The 21,627-nt window shown below is 41.1% G+C and overlaps 1 protein-coding gene across 1 annotated transcript; it reads left to right on the top strand.

Moving 5' to 3' along the window:
* Positions 1 to 229: 229 nt before the first annotated feature.
* Positions 230 to 21,573, top strand: RRAS2 (RAS related 2). Its single transcript, XM_010710920.2, has 6 exons — positions 230 to 250; positions 9,695 to 9,782; positions 10,209 to 10,311; positions 12,489 to 12,597; positions 19,547 to 19,665; positions 20,112 to 21,573. The coding sequence occupies exons 1-6, from the start codon at positions 245 to 247 to the stop codon at positions 20,197 to 20,199; spliced, it is 513 nt and encodes a 170-aa protein (XP_010709222.1). The 5' UTR covers positions 230 to 244; the 3' UTR covers positions 20,200 to 21,573.
* Positions 21,574 to 21,627: the final 54 nt, after the last annotated feature.

Below are 21,627 nucleotides of genomic sequence, written 5' to 3'. Positions count from 1 at the left end.
TGCAGGAGCCTGTGCTCAGCTGGACTTGTGGGACTGACACCAGACATGGAACAGCAGCTTCCCATATTTCACAACTATCATTTTTTATTTTTACTTTTTCCTTCTGAGCATTGAGGATAAAATTTCCCACATTACCTCTTGTATTCCTTCCCTCTGTCCCACAGCCTAGCACTGATGAGAAAAGCAGTCTGAATGGCACTGTCAGATGTAAAGAAGTTGCCTTTGATCTGGAAGTCTGCTACTGATGGTAGTAAGTGGAATAAGTCTTCACAGTCATTATGGGACTTTTTCCAGGGGCATAAAGAGATTTTACTTCAGTGCAGGCACTGGTTAGGCTGGAAAGAAAAGCACTGTACTGCACGGGTGCTTGGAAAGCGCTTGCTATTTTTCAAAGCCATTTGTCCAGCTGAAGCTCTCTTTCAGTTGCAGAAGTCCAAGCTGTGGGTTCCTTTAACACCTTATATTAGATTTACAATCATTTGTTTTATGGAAACTTAGTGCTTCCAAAAATAGTGGTGTTAGCTGGAGCTGCTTTTACGAAGCAGTAGTGTCGACATCTGTGGGAACTGCCTCTGTTTAATGGACCTGTGCTTTTCCACAGGCATTGTGCCTCATTGTGATTTCAGGTTAATCTCTCTGAAATCCATGCCAGATCTCTCTACTGAGCAGGGGTAGAATTTCTCCTTCGTACAGAGTTGCATGTTCAGTGGTGCTGTGGCTATCACATTGCTCCGTTCTGTTTGGCTGACAATGGTCAGTTTCAGTCTTTTTCCCCCCTGTCAGAACCTGATTGCTCAAGTGCTGCGTTCAGGTTGACAGACCAAACAAAGGGAACTTGTGTACTGGGAGCCAGAACTGTGCTGTTGCTGCTGCTAAAGGCTTTCTGCTCCCCTTCTACCTGGCCAAGTCCTCTTTTTCACAGTAGGTTAACTTGACACCTTGCCTTAGGGATGAGGTAGAAAATGCTCCTAAGTCTTGTTTGGCTCTAAATCCCAAGCTAAAGGTATAAATACTTCTTGTTTTCCTATCTGGGTTAAGAAAACAGCACTGTAGTGTCAGTCCCTTGAAAAAACATCTTGTGGAGAGGATGTTAAGGTTATGGAGTTTAGTGCTGGACTTGGGAGTGATTGGCATGTAGATGCTGTGCTTTTTTTCCTCATTCCTGCTTGCTTTAGGAGCCTGCCAAATAATATTTGTTGACCAGGGTAAATCTTCTTTCTATCTCAGGTTTTACTTAACCGTGAACTTCAGAGAATCTGTTTCAGGAGGCAAAAAAAAAGCAAGCTTTCATCTTGGACTGCAGAATGACAACTGATAGGGATGTGCCAGAACAGCAGTTCTGGGGATGTTGGCAGTGCTGTAGCATGGGGTTCGTATGTGTTGAGGCACTGGATCTCATCTGGTGCTGCTTTCAAGCTGTGTCTGCTGTGGTGTGAAGGAAACTTAAAGTGTCTCGTTAAAAGCGTGCATTTAATACATTATCGCTATAGTAGCTTTTCAATACGAACTCTTTGTCTACCAGCTTGCCACCTGCCAGCTATTCAGATACCCTTTTCATAAGGGAAAGCTGTCTCAGATGTTTTCATCTGAAATGATTTTGCTACATGCACTACAGTGGTAACGTACATTATTCAGCTTTGGATATTGGCACACCTAAAGGATTAACACACTTCCAAGAAGTTTATGATTTCATGACTTCATAGGTAGACAACACTTCTGTCATTGGCATTTAAGATTTTTCAGGACTCAAAGTTAACTGCTTTGTAGGTTTTAGCTGGACGAGGATTTGGGAGGAAAGCTGATAATTACTGGCCTTGCTAATGAAAATGGATAGCTAAATAACTCAGCTGCCACTTCAGCATTCTTGGCACTTCTGGTTATGACACTTTCAAAACTTAGATTACAGTAATTGTCTGTAGTCTATGAAATGAGTCTAGACATTCTTGTCTAAGGCCAAAATGTTGGAGTTAAATAAATACACAATTTGGACAAATAAAACCATCAGAATCATGCTTGTCTGACACAATAGTTCTTAGTAGATTTAAGTACTATTTTATAGCTCTTCCTAAATAATTAGCTTCTAATGATCAGCTAATAAATTTTGGAAAATAAAGTACTCTGTGCCTTGCTAATGAAGCGGAACGTTTTCATGTTGGATGTAGTCCAAGCTGGTGTTCAAGAATTCCGTGGGGCTTACTGTGGTAATAGGAGAAAAAAAAAAAGGGGATGGAACCTAATGCATTGCTATCTCTGACTGCAGTGACCTCATAGAGTAAGTGAGGTGTGGTACGGGCTTGGAAAATAATCTTCACTTTTAATTACATGCATGCTAATGATTCTTTGCCATTTTTCTTTTATTAGTGGATCAAATAGCATATAGTGAAAACTGCTGGGAGCTTTCACTCTTTTGGTTCAGCCTGTTTGGCAGGTTTTACTCACTTATTTGGGCTAGAAGATGTGCATTAAAGTAATATTGTGAGTCCAGATGTCCATAGCTGAGGCCAGGCAATCCAAGAAGTCTAGTTAACAAGCAATTTGCTTGCTGCTTGAATAGATTGTAACAGTTCTGATTTGAGGTAAACACTCAGACTCTCCTCCAGGATTTATCTTTGCCATGGAGTCAAAGTTTTCAATCTGTATTTGAGCACTTTCTGTGCATCCTTCAAGGGACTGTAAAGTGGCTTCATAAGATTGTGAATGCCCTAAACATAGCTTTGTAGCCTCTAACCTGAGGTCTCTTGCTGACTGTTTTAAATAGGTCTGTTACTGAACTGATGAGCTGTATTAATTGATTCTAAACCTTACCCCATTATGGTACTTAAATTTATGAATCAAAACCTCTTGTTACACAGCTGGATCATATATAACATCATTAGAACAAGTAAGCTCCAACTCTCTACCCTCAGGGGGACTTTACTGAGAAACATTTTCCACCTACAGCTGTAGTCCTATTATCTGGTTATACACCTCTCCTAAAGTCAGATTGTAAGTGTAAAAAGATGTGGTCTTCTTGAGGTGGAAACTCAGATGATCCTGAGGAGTTTATATGCATATGTCTGAGCCTAATAAAGTCTTAGAGATGAGAAGATAGGATGCACAGAATACTTAAACGTTTCTCGAGTTGCAAATGGCTCTTGCATATATCTGTTGTGAAGCAAAAATGAAATCAAGATTCATCTGTGCTTGCAGGATAGAGCGTGTTTTCTAATCAGACATGTTTAAACTTGAGAAATTGCATTGCCTCCTTCAAAGAACATTGCTGGCACTTACTGCCATTAAAGGGCATTAATTCAAGGCTGTACAGAGAAGTCTTAAAAGTCAGGGAATGTGAACTTTTCTCTGATCCTGAGCGCTGAGGGCTGTATTGCCATAAGCAGCCAGAGTCCAGAGTTTAAGGTCCGTGTATCTTACAGCATGTCTGGGAGGGCACTTGGCGCTCGGTAGGAGAGCTGTAAACCAGAAGCAAGCGCTTGCAGGCTGCATAGCTCCCACTGCTGAGCTCTGTGCAGTGTGGGGAGCTGTCAGCTAGCAATGGGAGAAATGTAAGCACAGCACAGACTTGGATTGAATTTAAATCTGAAGACTGTTTTTAAAAATATTTTTTAAAGTGTTTTTTTTTTTAAAGGTGTTCGCATACAGTTCTTAACTGAGCCAAAGGCTGCTCCTTTCTGTGACAAAATACATGAGTTCAAAAACCCTTTCATTGGTGTTGATGTTACATGCATGTAACCACTATCCGCTCTGTCCATAACTCAAGTGCTGAGGTTGCATTAACACTTCACAAGAGTTCTTCTGACAGTTTATTTAAGCCTGGCAGGAAGTTAGCGAGAAGATGTGCCATCTTTTTCAATAAAGCATTTGCCATATTTATTCCGTGAGCCTGTGTGATAGGAGCACACACAATTTGTCAGGCTGCCTCGGTTATGTGTCAGATGCCTTTTCTCTGAGACAATATGCCACTTCTTCACGGATCCTCACGTTTTTTTTCCTTCCCAGAATCCTGTATTTATCTGCTCAGAAGTCAGAAGCTCTCCAGCTCCTGCTGAGCCCAAGCCATCCTGTATAGTTGCTGCAGGGCAAAAATGGGAGCAGAAGTGAATGTGTCTGTGAATGGGGAAGTTCAAGCCACTTCAATGCAGAAATGAAAAGTGCTTAGACAGGATTCAGATGTGTGCACTGGTCTTCAAAATGGAGATGCTTCCTCTTGCATCCCCTCCTTCCCTACCCCAACCTCTGCTTCCCAGCACCTGTGGGAGAAGCAAGTTGGCTTTGCTTTTAGGTACTTTGGGCAGGGACTACTGCAAAGCCCATGGAGGAGAGCTGTATTACATGACTATGTACAATAAATGTCTCTGTACCAAACACAATTATTTAATTTTTTTTCTCATGTAGTTGTTTCCTATATATGGAGTGGAGAAGGGAGAGGCACAAGAATGTATGACAAATCTTAAATCCTGAACAAGACTTTGTGGGATACAAAACAAACAATGGGATGGGCAATGGGATTGATTCTTTGGTGCTTCCAAGCAAGGCACAGTTTCTTGACAATGTATTAGAGATCCATAGATATAACTCACACTCCTCTTCCTAATATATACTTAACTAAGCCAGATGTTTGTTTTGTATCCCACAAAGTCTTGTTCAGGATTTAAGACTTGTACTTCACAGACTACAGATGATGGGAGTAGTGTGGTGGGACTGCTCTTAGACCTTTATGGCTGATGTGAGAACTTTGCATTCTCTGAGATTTGAGCAGGCGTGACCTTAATCATATATATCACTATTTTATGTACACGCAATGCTTGTTCTTCAGGAACAGATAAAAAAAACTTCTCTATTTGATAAAAGCAGCCTTATTTTTTGCCAGACACCGAGGTGGGGGGCAGCTAGAAGCAAAGCTGTGCTTGGGTTGCAATAGTCCCCCTGCAAAAAGGTTGCTTTGTGTGTGGCTCATGCCCTCTCACTGTCACTTCAGTTTAACCTTCTTCTGCTCAGTTTTCATTGCTGAAATTATCAGGTGTTTCACATCACTTGATAATTGCAGTAATTGCAGTTACAAATTGCCTCTGTTTCCCTGGGTAGTCATAACAGTGCTGGCAGGATGCATTACAACAGCGGGAAGTGCTGTAGATGGAGGGAAGCATCCCTGATGGCTTTGAAGCACTGGCTGTATGTCAGTTGATATTTTTCCTGAAGAAAGGAACAGGTGCTCTTACTGTTTCTAGAAGTAAAAGAAAATAACTTGCAGTGTACGAGTATGGGATAGTTAGAAGGACATACCTGCCCTTCTGTAGCATAATCCACTATTTTGATAGCAGTCTCTGCAGCTTAGTTTTCATCAGCATCATTCTAGACCTTTTGCCACTTGTTCTCCCCAGTCTGCAGCAGCAGAATGCTGTTTTAGTTATGCTGAGCTTGAAAAAGCTGCTGTGGCATAGCCAAGGGCCTCAAAATATGTTCCTATAGACTGGCTGTAGAAGTGTGCTGTAGTTCAGGTCTTAAACTCAGGTCTTGCACTGTGCTTCACCTGTTGGTGATGCTTCAGGTGAAGTGCAGAAGAAGGACAGATGCTGGGGAGCCCAAGTAGTGCTGTGCTTCAGGTTGCTGGGACGTGCTCCAAGCTCAGGCTGGGTGCTCGGTGCATTGCATTCACCAGCATGTTTGTTTTCAGTCCTGACTTAGCAGTTATATCTGGGAAGGATTTGGGGGCTATTTGCAATACTGAAATTGTGGATGTTATTTAAATCCAGAGATGGTCTGTAACTTCAGCTGGAGGGTGGAAACCCTTCTATTTCTTTGCTTTCACTGGATTGAAACTAAACATTTAAACGTGGAAAAAATTTAAATAAGCAACTAGTGGCTCTTTAGAAACATTAAGCATATATTTAGTAAATACAACAGAGATTATAGACACAGCGAGGATGAATATATATTTTGGCATGTACTGCTCCTTCAGCTTAGTCACAGCAGTGTGCTTTGCCCTCTCTATGTTTTGCAACTTACCTCATGGTGCCAAGGGATGGAATCCAGTGGCTTTTCAGCTTGCCGGCTGTTGATGGCCCAATGAGGACTAATTAAAAAACCCCACAAAAAAAAAAAAAGACAACTTGACAATGGGTCTGCATCTTTATATGTAAAAATGATATTTTTTTTTTTTGCTAATTGTTATTATTAATTTATAGGGAGGGAGTCCTGGGAATGAGTGAGTCCAGCTAATGGAGGAATTCCCGTTTGTATACTAAAGGCAGCATAATGAGCTGAGGGGAGAGATAAACTGAAGGCAGATTTTCACACATCCTCCTTGCCAGAAAACTTGGGTGACTGAGACAATGTGTTAGGAGTTACTCTTATCTTTAAAAGGAGAACAACTGTTGGAATGAACAGTTACAGTCAGCGTGGTAATGTCATTGTGCCAGAGTGCTACAAGTAGAAACTCCTGGGAAGGTCAGGAAATCACAGGCTTGTAAGCAGCAGCACAGAGTCCAGTTGGAGGCCTGTAACTAGCCATGTTCCCAAAGTACTGGTACTGGGTCTGGTCTTGTTCAGCATCTTCACCAATAGATGGAAAGGATAAAGTTTACCCTCAGCAAGTTTGCTGGTAATACAAAGCTGGAGGGAGTGGTTGACACACCAGAATGCTGTGCTGCCATTCAGCAAGATCTGGACAGACTGGAGAGCTGAGCAGAGAGTGACCTGGTGAGGTTCAACAAGAGCAAGTCCCACACCCAGGGGGAAATAACTGCATGTATCAGTACAGATTAGGGGCTGACCTGCTGAAGAGGAGCTCTGCAGAGAAGAATGCTTTCCTATGTGACCTGCTGTAGGGAACCTGCTTTAGTGAGGGGTTGGACTCAATGATCTCCAAAGGTCCCTTCCAAACATTACAGTTCTGTGTGTTTGAAACACGTTTTAGGATGGTGATGGTGAGTGTATGTATAGGTGGGGGTGAGTTGCCCCATTGCAAGGGATCGTAGAATCACTAAAGTTGGAAAAGGCCTCTAAGATCATCCAGTCCAATCATCCACCTACCACCAATATTTCCCATTAAACCATGTCCCTCAGTACAATATTTAAATGTTTCTTGAACACCTCCAGGGACATCTCCCTGGTCAGCCTGTTCCAGCTCCTGACAGCTCTGGGAGACGTATTTCCTAATATCCAACCTGTAGCTGTTCTAGAGATTACTTTTTTTTTCTCTTTGCAAAAAGGCTTGTATCCTCAGTAGGTTTTGTCATCTTGGAACAGGATTGCCTCAGCAGTCTTAGAAAGAGGAAATCTAGAAAATTTCTTGCGTAATATTTTGGGTAAACTGTATGGTTGATGAAACAGCTGGACTTGGCTTCTCATTTCCCTTCTAGGAAGTGGATGGAAGAAGTCTTGATTTCATTAGTGATGAAAGGAGCAGTGTAACAGAAGATCATGTTTGCTTACTATCTTCACAAAGTTTCTTCTAATTATTTACTGCCAGTAGCCAACCAGAGCAAAACTGATTGAATGAGGCTCAGCTCCTCAAGTTCATCATAGAAAAACTATCACTTTTGGAAGGGAGATAGGGCAAACATGTCTCTGTAGGGTGACCAATTGCAGTACCACAAGAGAGTACTCCTGCATGGTTTGTACCAGCCAGCATCCAGGGCACTCTATCTCTGCTGTCTTATAGTTTAGCAGAAAAACTGTTGTGGAGCATGAGGGCTTATATGTACAGCTTTCATGCAGTAGGTAAGCCTGGCATGGCACAGCGTTGCTGAGCAAATCTGCCCAGACTCAGCATTAGCACAAAACCCATAGGCTCGTGGTGGTTTACATCTGTTGGTGCTGCTGTTAGTCCTTTAAGCATTTCTATAGCAAACTCTATGACTACCTCTACAAAAACACTCAAGTCTTGGGCTCTTTGGATATGCTAGTGCAGAGCAGCCTTCGGAGGTAAGGGTGCCACCTCTTGGAGTACTTCAAGCTGTGCTGCGTCATCTCTTAGTACTTTAAATGCTGGCTGAGTGGCAGCAGTAAGGTCCATTTCTGCTCAGATTGATGCATACTGTATCTGCTACGTCTGACGTTCTTAAATCAGTCCTGACTGAACAAGGCTGTGAGCTGTGATTAATGCTCCCTGTGGCAACTAGTCCCAGTGCAATTTAGGAAGACTCCTTCAAAACCAGGAGCTATTCCAGGCATGTTAGCTTTGTCCACTGCCTGCAGGTAAACCACGGCACTAACTGCTTTGCACGTCTCTCCTAGAGTGGCTGCGACAGCAAACTTAGCAGTGTACTTCCCAGTGTGGGAAGAAATTGCCCATATGAGGCTTGCTAAATGGGTGAGCACATGCCAGAGCTCCATCTGAATTTGAGATGATACTGATGTTGGACTGGGACAATTTATTCCCCATCTGAGGGTGGAACAGCATTCCATGTATGTGTGGTTAGTCTGACGCTTGCACTTTGTGGCTCTCATATTTAAAAAAGAGAAGCTGGAAAGAAGGAAGGGAATGGGAAAGGTGCAGAAGTGGAGGACAGATTACTGATGCCTCATCAAATGCAAAGGAGATGTGTGGAGTTGTTTAACATCTCTGGTCTGGGGATCAGCAGCTTTCAGAGTGGTGCCAGAGCTAAATGAATAGCTCTGCAGCAACCTGTATGCACCCTTCCTGTAGCCAAGTGCAAAATGGCCAGGCTGCAGTGCATAGAGTATAACCAGCTGGGAAAGTGCATCACAACAAACGATGTGTCCCTCCCATGTAGGGCAGCAGCAGCTCAGTGTCACAGGAGAGTTTTAACCATATTCTGTGCTGATGGAGATATGTCTGAAGAAGGTTGGTGGGCTGGTGCTGTAAGTTCAGTTATTTTAGTTGTTTTTTTCCTATTTTCTGACTGTGCCATCTGCAAACTTCATTAAGTTTAGGGCACGGATGCTGAGTGCAATAGTTTCTTGTTGGTATCCTTGAATTTATGTGATGGGGAAGATGTTTCTGTGAACTTCTGATGTTGAAATAAGCGAGGCATATACCTTATTTTTTGTGATACCCCATTGATGCAAGGACAGCCCCCCACCTTTTTTTCCCTTCCTCATGACAACCAATGTGTGGCTTTAAAGTATTCCGATTTCCTTCCTGGCTTACAGAAGTGAGTAGCATGTGTAAAAAGTGCTTCTCCAGTTGCTGTAACGCTTATCCAGGTGTCTGAGCAGCTGGGGCAGTGCGCATCACCAGTGGTGGTATGGAGGGGAAGGAATTTGATGGTGTTCAACCACTTGTTCTGCGTGGAGTCATTGCTACAAAAACGGTAAAGGATTCTAGGAATTACTGGGAAAATCCTAGTGCTTCCTAGAAATTACTCAGGGACTGGGGAGGCAGAATCCTGGAAATGTGCAGGAGGTGCCAGAAATATCTGAACCCTGTCACACATTCAGAGAGACACAGCAGTTCCTGGAGGCTCAAAAAGTCCTGAGAGACTTCTGACTTCTAGGAATTCCTGCTGGGAAATACAAGGCATTATTGCCAGAAGCCAGAATTCCTGTATTAATCCATCAATTTTGATAACTCCGCTAGTAATTTCTATAATTCACGAGGAATAGAAAGGCTATGTTTTTGAGTACAAACTATTGTATGTGGATATTAATCTGTTCTCCTTCACTAAACCATGGGGCTTCAAAATCTTAGTGTCCTGCATGTATTTCTTACACTTTTTTTTCCCCCTGACAGTCCTATTTTGTTACGGATTATGACCCTACAATCGAAGACTCCTACACCAAACAATGTGTGATAGATGAAAGAGCTGCGCGCTTGGACAGTAAGTAGTAGAATAAAAACTGCATCACTTGGCTGTCATGTGCTATCTCTTCCACATGCCATCTATTTATTTTGTTTCAAAAGTTTCAGTTCCCCCTTGACAGTGATTTCTTCAAGGGCAAAACAGCACCCATCCCAACACCACCCTCCTGTCTCTCTATATGTTTTAGAGCTGCATCAGCTGGACCCAAATTAGTGAAAGTTCATTAGACTCTGTCTTTTAGTTTGGTTGGTCTTGAATTGTTCAATCAGTCCCAGGATGTGTTGTGAACCTTAGTAAAAAATCCAGTAGAATCTGTGTAGAAGTAATTTCTGCTCTACTGTTTTTGTGAGAGGCTCTTGTAGTATCCTGTCACGGAGGATTTTTACTTTTGGTTTATGTTATTAAAACTTGAAATGTAGTAATTAATATTTTGCTCATGTTCAGTTCTGGATACAGCCGGACAAGAAGAATTTGGAGCCATGCGTGAACAGTACATGAGGACAGGAGAGGGTTTTCTCCTGGTTTTCTCAGTCACTGATAGAGGAAGGTAAGCCTGATGTCAATCAAGTTAAATCAACAAAAAATATTCCATCTTTATATCTGTGACTAGTCTTAAATTGCTGCTCCTCATCCTTCATTGGGAAAACAAACCTCTAATGTTCTGCAGTGTAAAATGCCTTCTGCACTGAAAACCCTTTGAAGCAAATTGATGAACTGAAAGGGTCTGTCACTTTGAGTAGGTGACCTGAGCATAAGGAGGCACAGCCAACTCTGTTCAAATGTTCCGTTATAGCCCAGTATATCTTGCAGGTGACAGACTTGCAGTAAGGGCAACGTGCTATTACGTCCCAGTTCCTAAGAAATATCTCCTTGCTATGTGCTTGTTGACATCCAGTGGCTGGCTCTGTGGGTTTCTGGGAAGAGACATCCAGCTCAGACTGTGTCTCTGTGCTTCTGCAGGCAGGTGCTCACTGCCTACTCCCATGAATTGACTGGAGCCTGGCATACCTGTAGAGCTGAGATGAAATACAAGTCTTTTGGCAGCTGAGAGCTTGGTCAGGTAGCTTCCCATCATTGTAAGAGTAGGAAACTGCTGTGTATAAGCAGTCACTGTTTTCACTATAATAATCTTCCATGGATCTAGCTAGATATGTAGAGGTAAAGGAGAAGTGGGCAGGGAGCTATCACATTTACTTTGAGTTGTAACAGAAGAGTAATAAAATGAGTGGGAAAAATTCTTTGCAATATTATTTTCCTTGCAGATTCAGCATGGACCCTAATAACTTCTGATTATATTAGAAAAAATCTCTCTATAATGAGAATTAAAATAAGTATTCTATGGAACGTACACACTTCCCTTATGAAAGCTGCAGAAGTACAGATTCATCTTGATGTACTGTCAGTAGAGACTTTACTCTCCTGTCAGAGATACTTGTCTGGTTTTAAGATATACTGAACACTTGTCTTAACATAAATATTTCTGTAGCAGGGGACTGTGCACTTCTAAAATCACCATGTGAACTCCTTGGCTTGTCTGGAAATCTTAAGTTCTTGCTTGCTCTTTTGGCTAAATATGTGCCTTGATCTTAAGCAGGTCTTGTCATGTTAAAACTGCATATTACTTTTCCCTCTAAAATCCTTACGAGACTGATGAGGAGCAGTTCTTGTTTTTGTTCTGATATCCATTTCATTCAAGACTTGCCTTGCCTGTCTGTGAAGCATCTGCTAGAGGTGTCTTGTCTTGTATGGATGAGACATTCTGAACCATGAGCTCTGTGTGAATTAGTTGCTAACTTTCACCAGTTTTCTCCAGTTGCTACAGATATCTAAGTGGGATATTAACAATGGCAGTCCAAGTATGCCTAGTGGCATTCCTTCTTCCTGCTTCACGTTTCCTCTCATAATTGCTTTAGTAGGCTGAGATGTACTGTATTGTCATATCTGCCTATGTAAATTTTCTACCAAAATGTAATTGTAAATAGCTTCAGATTATATACCTGGAATTAATTATATGGGTTGGGATGTCTCTGAGCTAAAGAAAACCTGACTGTTTACCAGCATCAGTGCTGAAGCTCTATGTGCAAATGATGAAGCTTTAACTGAAAATGATGTATTTTTTTCTCTTCAAAAATCAATGTTTAGGTCAGAATTAGCTGCATTAATATATTGCATTACTGGAATATTTCTGTCTAAAAAGCATTACTACCAAATAAGACACTTGGTGACTTCAGAAGCTTTCTGTTCATTTAGCCTTCCTGTTTTTTCCTTCCCTCCCAATCTCCCTACCAAATTCCTGGATGTAGCTGTGGAGGTTACTGGCTGAAATATTGATCACAGGTGTTTCCAGACTGCATTTTGAATACTCTAGGTAGAGTTGAACTCCAAAATCCGCGTTTGTAGATTGAGCTATGGTTGCCTGATTCTATTCAACTGGTTGGATCCTGGTCCCTATAAAGTGGGACAGTGTTTTGCTTCACCTGTGGCCCAAATGAAGTCCATTCCTCTCTGCTGCCAGCTTGAGTCAGGATTTTTTTAGTTTGAGTACTGCACGATTCTCTGACCCGTCATGCTGTGACAGCGGACTCTTTGATGGAGCGCCTGCAGCTGTCTGTGCTCGTGTGGCATGGCAGGGCAAGTCCCAGTAGGTGATTCACCATTCCTGAACTTGTGCAGAGCCTGAGAATCTATGAATTCGTACACTGATGCTCTATTTTTCTTTTACAGTTTTGAAGAAATCTATAAGTTTCAACGACAAATTCTTAGAGTGAAAGATCGTGATGAGTTTCCTATGATTCTAGTTGGTAATAAAGCAGATCTGGACCACCAAAGACAGGTAATTAATTTCTTACTAGTTACTGCTAGCTCTCTTAGGGAAACTTCACTATTTTTTCTCATGATAATAGAGTGGGAACAAGAAACAAATGGAAAAAAAAAAAAGATACCATATTAGCTAACTGTAATGCAAGAAACAACTGTACTCAGGAACTGTACTTGAATCTTTGAAGTAGGATGGCGTTCCACATGCAGCAGATGTGACTCATGAGTGATGTTAGACCAAATCTATTCACATACAGAGGTTGAGAGCTTTGTCATGGCTCAGGCATGAATGTATGTCATTCTTCCTATCTGTTACTCACCACTGTGCACTGTGCCAAGCAGAGCACATTCCAGCACTGCTGTTGCTGTTACTGCTCACTGCTGTGTTTCATATGAATGAGTAGCCATTCGTCTCTTTCCATTTGACCACTTGTCTTCTGCATAACTGACTCAAAGCTTTGGAAGCTGAAACTATAGTAATACAGTGTCTTCCTATTTGAGTACCTTAAAATTTTGGAATCAGTAAATTTCAGCCTCACTTCTAGTTGTAAGAGAGCTTAAAAGATTTGATTAAATGGATTAGATGGATTTTCTTTATTTACTCTTGGTTTTCATAAATCAAATTGATGGTTTGAACTGAAATGGGAATAATTGTACTAAACCAGCAGGAGGAGGAGGTGTCAAACTTCTGTCATTCAACTTATTTCAGAATTTGTATTTTCTCCTGAGACAGTGAGATGACTCTTAAAGCTTTGGTAGCAAACATGATCGATTTTTACCTGAAAGTAAACTAAAAGCTGCTGAGATTTCCCTATTTTAAAAGATTAACAAGGAGAGAACAGCTTAAATGCTAAGATTCTCAGATTTGTTTACCTGTCTTTAGTCTGTGAGTGTTTACATAAATATTACTCTTTGCTAAATAAAATATTGCCTGTGTTAAGAACCAATGGCTTGATTCTTAACATGGAAACATTTGACTTGAAACATGTTAGTATCTTAGTGGTTTAATACACAATTGTTGAAAGATTTTTCTTGAAGAGCACTTGAAGCCATGGAGTTCAAGAAGAAGTTCCTGTTAAATACCCTCCCTTGATTGTCACACCCTATCTGTCCAGGACTGAGTATAGGAAGGTCATTATAAAACTTAAGACTGATGCTGAAAGATGGTGTCTCAAAAGTTGGAGTTGGACTCTGATCCTTGTGTATCCCTTCCAAAATGGGATGTTCTGTCATGAAAGAAGTTTTTTAACAGAAGCTCTGTGCAGTCTCATCAAAAGTAAATTCATATGTTCACACATGCACAGAGCTATGTAGCCCCTGTCCCTGAGACAGAAGTGGAATGTGTTCCCACTTCAGTTACCATCGTACCCCCATCAGAATTGCTGGATTTAGCCTTGCATGTCCTGGAACATGAGGCACTTCACTCAACAACAGCTGTGCATTAAACTGTGTAGGTAAAACTGAGCTCTTTTGAAAACTATAACAGCTGAATGACAAACTTCTAAATACTTTGAGAGGGAAATAACATCATCTGTCAACCCACATTTTCAGAGGATACCTGTAAATGTAAATAGTAATCCTGGAGATCATTCCTAGAAATATTTTGATCTCTTCTATCCTCCTAATGTTACTAGACAGCCTATAACTTATCAGCTTCTCCTTTAAAAGAGGTGCCCTCCCTTTTCCCCTGCTAGTCCCTCCATACTCGATGACTAGCTTCTTTTACAGAAAGCAGTTCAAACAGCTGCTTCCACAGTGCCCAACTTTGCAGATCTCTTCCTACATCTGAACACAAAAGCATGTATCACCAGAAGCATTATTATTGTTGTTTTCATGGCTTCATTAATTGGTCTTAGATGCGGGGAAGCATAACTCCTAGTACTGCCACGCACATCATTTACGTGCACATTGGTAGGTTTGTCACTTTTGTCCTAGGTCAGGACTTAATCCTCATTAATCTGTAGCACTTGCAGGTTTGCTGAAACAGCTAGCTGTGTGTTTTTAACTCTTCTATGCCCCTTTCTCTGTCATGTCATGGGGCTCTGCCTTTAGGTCAGCCCAGAGGAGTGATTTGGGGATGCTGAGGCGATTTAATAGTTCCTCAGAAGGGAGGGGCTTCCCTCCTTCTTGACTTGACATTTGTGCTCTTTCCTGTGTTGGTGTTAGCACTCACCCAAGGCACTCTGCAAGCTGAATCATCTCTTTAGACAGGGAGAAAAACAGACAAGCTGGAAGGGCTCTGATACGTGTGCAAATGAAATCAGCTCATGGAGAGATGGAGCAAGTGCCAGAGCTTGAAGCATGGGAAGGGGTGGGACTGTGGCTCTGAGCAGAGCAGGGAGGAGTTGGGGTGGGGGAAAGAAAGTGAGACCTCGCCTTTTGGCAGCAGTTAGCAGTGAGATGTTATCAGCTGGATGTTAAACAGCAGCCAGAGCCTCCGCTCCATCACGTGAGCTCAGGCTGCCGGCATCCATTCAGCGCACTGGCTCAGCTTGCTGACCTGGCTGAAAGCAAGTCCTGCCACTGCGTCTTCCCAAGTATGGAGAACTCCAGCCTGCTGCAGGCTGGCTACACAGGCAGCATGAGGGAGGGGCGATAGACAAGGCAGAGCTCTCCCCCCCCCCTCCTGAGCCCTGTGGTGTGGGAGGTTGCTCTGGGCAGTAGCTTGTGGGCATGCAGAGAAGTACTGGCCTTCTGCCAGCAGTGCTTTCAGAGATTCAGAAAGATGAATTTTTAGAACCAGACTGCCTGTGATCATCATCTACCTTTTTCTTGAAGACAGAAGGCAAGTAGTGAGCTAACAAAGTGTGCTCTGAGAATGTAAAACTAAGTTAAAGGAAGTCATTTAGCTTGTGTTTTGGTCAACTCGTGATGCTTATTGCAATTAACACAGATTTCTCTGCACCTGGAGAGAGTTAAATGTATATGAAGATGTTTAGGATGTCTCAAGGGTCTGACTACACCCCCATGCAAGGAGGTGAATTGTGTAGTTCAGACAGAGTGCTATCATCATGATACCACAAATTTGGGAGCAAATAACTAACAATCCTGATGGAGTGCTGACTGCTGCTCAGGAAATATGTGAACTGCACGGTTCTGCAGAAGTGCACAGGCTCTAGTATGATCTTGATGAAACCTCAGTGGCATGCTGAAGGTATAGCTTAAGATAGCAGCTGTAATAGAAGTAGGTTGACTCAAGTGTTCTTGTAAGATAATAAATGAAATAGGAAGTTTGAAACAATAGTTTACTACACTAATAGCTATAACTGAATGGAATTAAGAGGACTTGTTGTTTTGTCTCCAGTGTAGCACAGGAGGTGAAGTCCTCAATATCCACCCATTTGGCTGACAAAGAAAGCTGATTTATTAGAGGAGGAGCAGGCATTAATCTTTACAATTTTTTATACGGTGAGAATAAAATCACCGATATTTCCAGATTCCCTCATCAGTCATGGGTTAGAGACATTTCTGCTCTTCCCTTGAAGTCAGTGCCATGTAGTACTCTATCTTAAGTGGTTTAATTCTGCACGCCACAGACAGCATTGGATGCTCCTGCAGTAAGGCAGAGCTGCCTGTATAACAATAAGTGCTGCCAACAGGGGAGCAGGCTTGTCAGTGCAGTGTGTGTGACTTTTTGAAGATAACTGCTGGCTTAAATTGGGTCAAGTCTGCTCATTCCCCAGATGGCAGGGTTTCAAGGAAAATCCAAGTTGCAACAGGAAAATGCTTGAGTTTCATTCAACACGTTTCAGATTTTACATTGTTACTGATCTAATACAATGATCTGGTGTTGACTTCCTATATTGCTGAACGCATTTAAAACAAGACTTTAAGGAGAGGTTGTCTTGTCTTTATTCTGTGCCTAGACAGATGATCAGCAAAGCCAGTGGTGCCTGGCAGGTAGTCCTGTGGTTGGATCTTTCTCTGCATGAGCCTGGATACTAGCAAACAGTAGTTCATAGCTTGCTTTTGCTGATGCATGACTGGCTTGGCCTGAGATGTCTATCAGTGGCCAGGTGCAATGGTGTCTCTGATCTCACAGAAGGATTGTACCTTCCGGTTTTGCCATGGCTTGCTTGCTTTTTGACCTCTATAAATACCAAGAAATCAAACATCTGATGCAGTAATTGAATACAGCAAGCTGGTCTTTGATTAGGTGTCATTGCTTTATAACCAGACTGTGTGTGCCAAAGGGTTTCTTGGGGTTCTCTTGGGAGAGGAATCACTGTCGTGTACTGACACCAGTCCAACATTGCCCTTAGTCTTTGCAAGTACAGGGAGAAGGTATGCAGGCAGTGTTAAGTCAGGCAGCATTGTAGAAGTCCTTTAGGTGGAGGAAAGAGTAGAAATGTCAGAAAGAAGTCTATTTCTAACAATTCTCAGATACAATAATGTAGAGGGAGGGCAGTCTGAGATCTGTTTGCAGGACTCATGCGCGTGTTGAAATGGAAACTGATTCAGTAAGAATGCTGTTACACAGGGAGTTGGGGGATAAGTTTTTCCATGTTTGACTTGCTTGTTTACATCTATTATAGTATTTTATCTGAGTAACTTCTGCCAACAGTATCTGAAAGCAAATAGTAAAATACCTAAAACAAAGGATAAGCATTGCAGGGGATGCCCATTCATATTCAGAATTAAGCTTATTGACACAAAGATTGTCAATGCAGAACTAACACACCCAGTCTATCAGAAATTCTGTTCTGGGAACATAAATTTGAGTGTTCCTTGACAAAAAAAAAAATGTAATTTTGATTTTGCTACTGTCCTTTAATCCCTCTTATCTTCCTTACTGAAAAGTCTGTCATGGTTGTTATGTCTAAGCAGAGAGTATGGAGAACATGAGAGTGTAAAGTCATATTTTTGATTTCTACAGTTTCTATGTTTGCTTTTCCAGCAATTTCCTCAGCTTTGAAAGCAGATCCTGTATGCTCTGGCCTCTAATTTACTGCTTGAGCACTGCGAATGCTTCCATAGCGTGCCCAAAACAAACAAACACAAATCTAAATTGATTTTGTTGAGGTTGCTTGCATTGACTGCAAGCTGCTTCACAGCATTCTGGTAAAATTAGATAAAATGACAATAAGATTATTTTGAAATTAAGCAGTTACAGATGTTCTAGCAAAAACAACAAGGACTCTAATGTTGCATCTGTAATGTTGTATATGCAGACTTTTGGGAAAGTGTAGTTTCACTTTATTATGTTAGTTTCTTACAGCTACATTTGTTCAGTATCTCTAATGTGCTTTTGATACAATAATGAAGAAAACAGTGATGACACTGGTTTAAAGACCAGGTTCAATTTCTCTTCAGGATGCTTTATTTTATAGCTATTGAGTTTAATTTTGCTTTAATCTTCCTGGGGCTACAGTAGGCTGTGCAGGAATGAAGAAAAGTAAAGTAGAAGTAAACACTTTTGCAACTGTTGTGTTGGTACTTGAGCTTATTTTTGTCTGATGAATGAGACAAAGAAACATTAAAGTTTCTGAAAGTTTCCATACAAACTTTGGGGGATTCTGCAATGTCATTGACATGCCAGAAAATAGCTGAGAGTGTTTCTCAAAATGCAGCTTTAGAATAAGGACATTTCAACAATTTGGGGCTGGGGGAGAAGATGAAAATGGAGCAAAAATCTCGAATATCATTTGGTTTTCAGGTAGTAATGGAGAATGGAAAAATCCCAGTCATTCATTCTTTGTACCCTGCAGTTAAAAGTGCGGGTACAATAGATGATGTTGGGGTTATGCTGCAGTGCAAGCGGGGTGCCAGTGACAGAGGAGTCAGATGTGCTGAGAGAGGGCTCTCAGGCCTTGCATGTAGCTGTAGGAAAGCATTCTGCATGTTACAAAGCACTTCTGCATCTTGCACTGTGCTGAGTGCTCATAATGATGTTCTTCTATTTCCATCTCTTTCTGCTTCTGTATAGTTTCTTGATCTCAGTGTGCATCTGACTGTCTTTTCAGAAACAAACTAAAAATAAACCTTCAGGGTCTTTGTTCTCATTATATCAGCCCTGTGCGTGCTGGTTTGACATATTTCTGTGAAAGCAGTATATAATCTTTGACACTTCTACCACTAGCTGCTGCCTTGGTGAGATCTGTTGCGCTTCCTTTTATCACTGAAAGCTGTCCTTTCCTCCCTGTTCTGGGGGCAACTTCCTGTTGAAGGCTTTTTCAATGTCTTGCGCTGCTCGAGATGGCCTTTGTCGTCTATCCTGTTTTGTTCATCCAAAAACATGTAGCCATCTCCTTTGGTTTTGCACTGTGACCAACTTATTCCTTTCTGTATCGGAAGTCTCCTTGCTTACTGCCTTTTGCTTCACCATTTCAAGTGTTATTCCAGCTCTCTATGACGCTCACCATTTCCTCTTGATCTCCCTTTCCTTCTCCCAAGAAGACGAGAGGCAGACAGTTTCATTAATATCTCTGAAGTGGGGAGACTTATGTATATCTAGACCTCCTGTGATTTAAGCCACTTATAACCGGTTGTCTTAATATTTTGATGAGTCATAAATAGATTTATAATGATTCAGAAGGTAACCCACGTCTTTTTTATTTAAGTTGTAGTCTTATTTTTTCTCTAGACTTATGTGGGCCAGGGAGAGTTGAGTTCAGCATTCCAAGCTCTTGTAGTAACCCCAGAAATCTTGGCTCAGGCAGTTGCTTTGGGGGGTTCTTGTGTGCTTAGGAAGGGAAACTTGGTCTTGTTATGAAGAAATGAAGTGAATGGGAGGTAGCTGCAATGGAGGAAATTCCTTGTAGGTTTGGTCTTTGTTTATAAAAAGACTTGACTTGAATGTGAAAAGATGTATTACAAGAACTTGTTTTCCATTTGTATTATATGGACAATGTAGAAACTGGTCTGTGGCCAGATAAGCATTATTGTTTGATAAACTGTATTTGCAATGCCTACTGACACAGTTGTGCCAGCACAAGGTTTAACTTAATGATTGATTTCTCTTACAGGTGACACAAGAGGAAGGTCAGCAGCTAGCACGACAACTTAAAGTAACGTACATGGAAGCCTCAGCAAAGATCAGATTGAATGTAGACCAAGCTTTTCATGAACTTGTCAGAGTTATAAGGTATGATAACTGAAGTCCAAGTAATTAGTGTCCCTTCATTAATGGATAGTTTGAGCAAATGCGTTGAAATGCAGCAGGAGATGGCTGAAAAAAATTCTGCCTGCTGTGAACTTCAGCCAGTATTCTGAACTTCAGCCAGTGTTCTAAACTTTTCCTGTGTAATGGTAGAAATATCTACGTGAGTATTATGTGTATTTGAAAGAGAACTTTATCACCCTAATCTTTCAGATTTTACTGAGCACCCAGGAAGCCAACCAGTAACATAAACGTGAATATTGGCCTTCTGTAAAGAGCAAAACCAAAGTACTATCACTCACTCACTTCTGGTGCTCAAAATTATTTAAGTTCATACCCTATGCAAATGTAAAAGCACAGAATTTAAATACAGTTTCTATGTTTAACTGAAAATGGTTCTGTGAGATTAACTTTGAAATATCTGTTTCTAGGAAATTTCAAGAACAAGAGTGCCCTCCTTCACCAGAGCCAACACGGAAAGAGAAAGACAAAAAAGGCTGCCATTGTGTAATTTTCTGAGAATTCCAAGAACCAAGCTAATCAACTGCCAGATTATTATTTTTTTCTTCCCATCATTTTACATCACTTCTGGTATTGGTCTAGCCTTATATGTGCATGTCCTAAAAGTGGTCACCAGAATAGCCTTAGTCCAAGAAGCTGGCAGAATAGTTCTTGAAGACTCAGTCATCTTGGGGCAGACTTCACAACAAAACACTAAGGCTGCTTCTTTAATACCACAGTTCCTTCCTTCTCTCCCTTTAAGAGCTTGCACCTTGTGGAGTTTTATTCGCAAAGGAGATGAAACAAAACCGTGTAGGACAAGGTGTTGAAGTCACGCATAAGTTGTCTCTTGTGAATTAATTTATTTTTACTTCTGATGTTTCGTTAGCTATTACAAAGACCTATATTGAATTACAGAGAATACTTTTAAAAAATGTGGGTGGATTGGCTTTTTTGCCCTCAGTTAAATTAGACTTGAGTATTCAGCTAGCCTTAAGAAACCTACACTGAATTTCATTGTCAGCAAAATTTTTCATCTCTTATTTATGCTGCAGTTTTATTTCAGTGGCCAAAACAGTCTACTGTATTTATTTTCTGAATCCAGAACAGCTACAGGAGGATTACTGCTACTATTAGAATATGGCCAAATACCTGAGCTCATTCTGGATTGAGGCATTTCAGCTTCTTATGAAATTTCACATCATTGTTTGGGGGGGGGATTAAAAGAAAATTGTCTTCCTTTGTATTTCTGGGTAAGGGATTAAGGAAAACTAAAATTGTAGCTGTTTTTTTTTCATGTGATATAAAAATGAATTTGATCTTTCCATTGTCAGAGATGATTAAATGTTTTTGCTATATACTTTTATACATTATTTTCTTATCAAACTAGTTAACAAGTATTTTTATATGTTTGTAAGCAAATATGCTTTCACAGCATAACTTGTGTATATGTAAAGATGAGTATTTAATTCTCACAGTTCACTTTTAACTGACAAAATGTGGGATTTGCCAAACTGTGGTAAACTTCTCCTTACTCTCCTGGTTATACCCAAGAACGGCCAATTATGTGCCTGCCCAACGCACCCATAGAGTAAAATCTAGTGTTGTTTTAATCAACTTCAGTACCCTTTACTAAAGACTGACCATTATGTGAACTATTAAACTGTAAGACTTTTAACTGATTGTTTAGTTAAACCGTGGATGGTTGTTTAATTTTCAGTTCTGTGGATTGTGTTTAAACAATTCAAGAGTATGTTCCCTGATATTGAAATACTGAGTGGTATTGCACAGTTGTCACCTTACTGAATGTGTCCAACAGTTCTTTGAAACTTGATTATTAAGCAAACCCTTGTATAACTTCAGGTGCTAGAATTAAAGATGATCTAACCATTATCAGGGGGTAAGCATATTGCCTCTTTCTGACTCTTCTAAAACTAGTTCGTTTTG

This window comes from Meleagris gallopavo, chromosome 5 (genome assembly GCF_000146605.3).
Source record: "Meleagris gallopavo isolate NT-WF06-2002-E0010 breed Aviagen turkey brand Nicholas breeding stock chromosome 5, Turkey_5.1, whole genome shotgun sequence".
NCBI lineage: Eukaryota > Metazoa > Chordata > Aves > Galliformes > Phasianidae > Meleagris > Meleagris gallopavo.
Note: the sequence above shows the minus strand (reverse complement) of the source record. Positions and strands in the feature narration are given on the sequence as shown.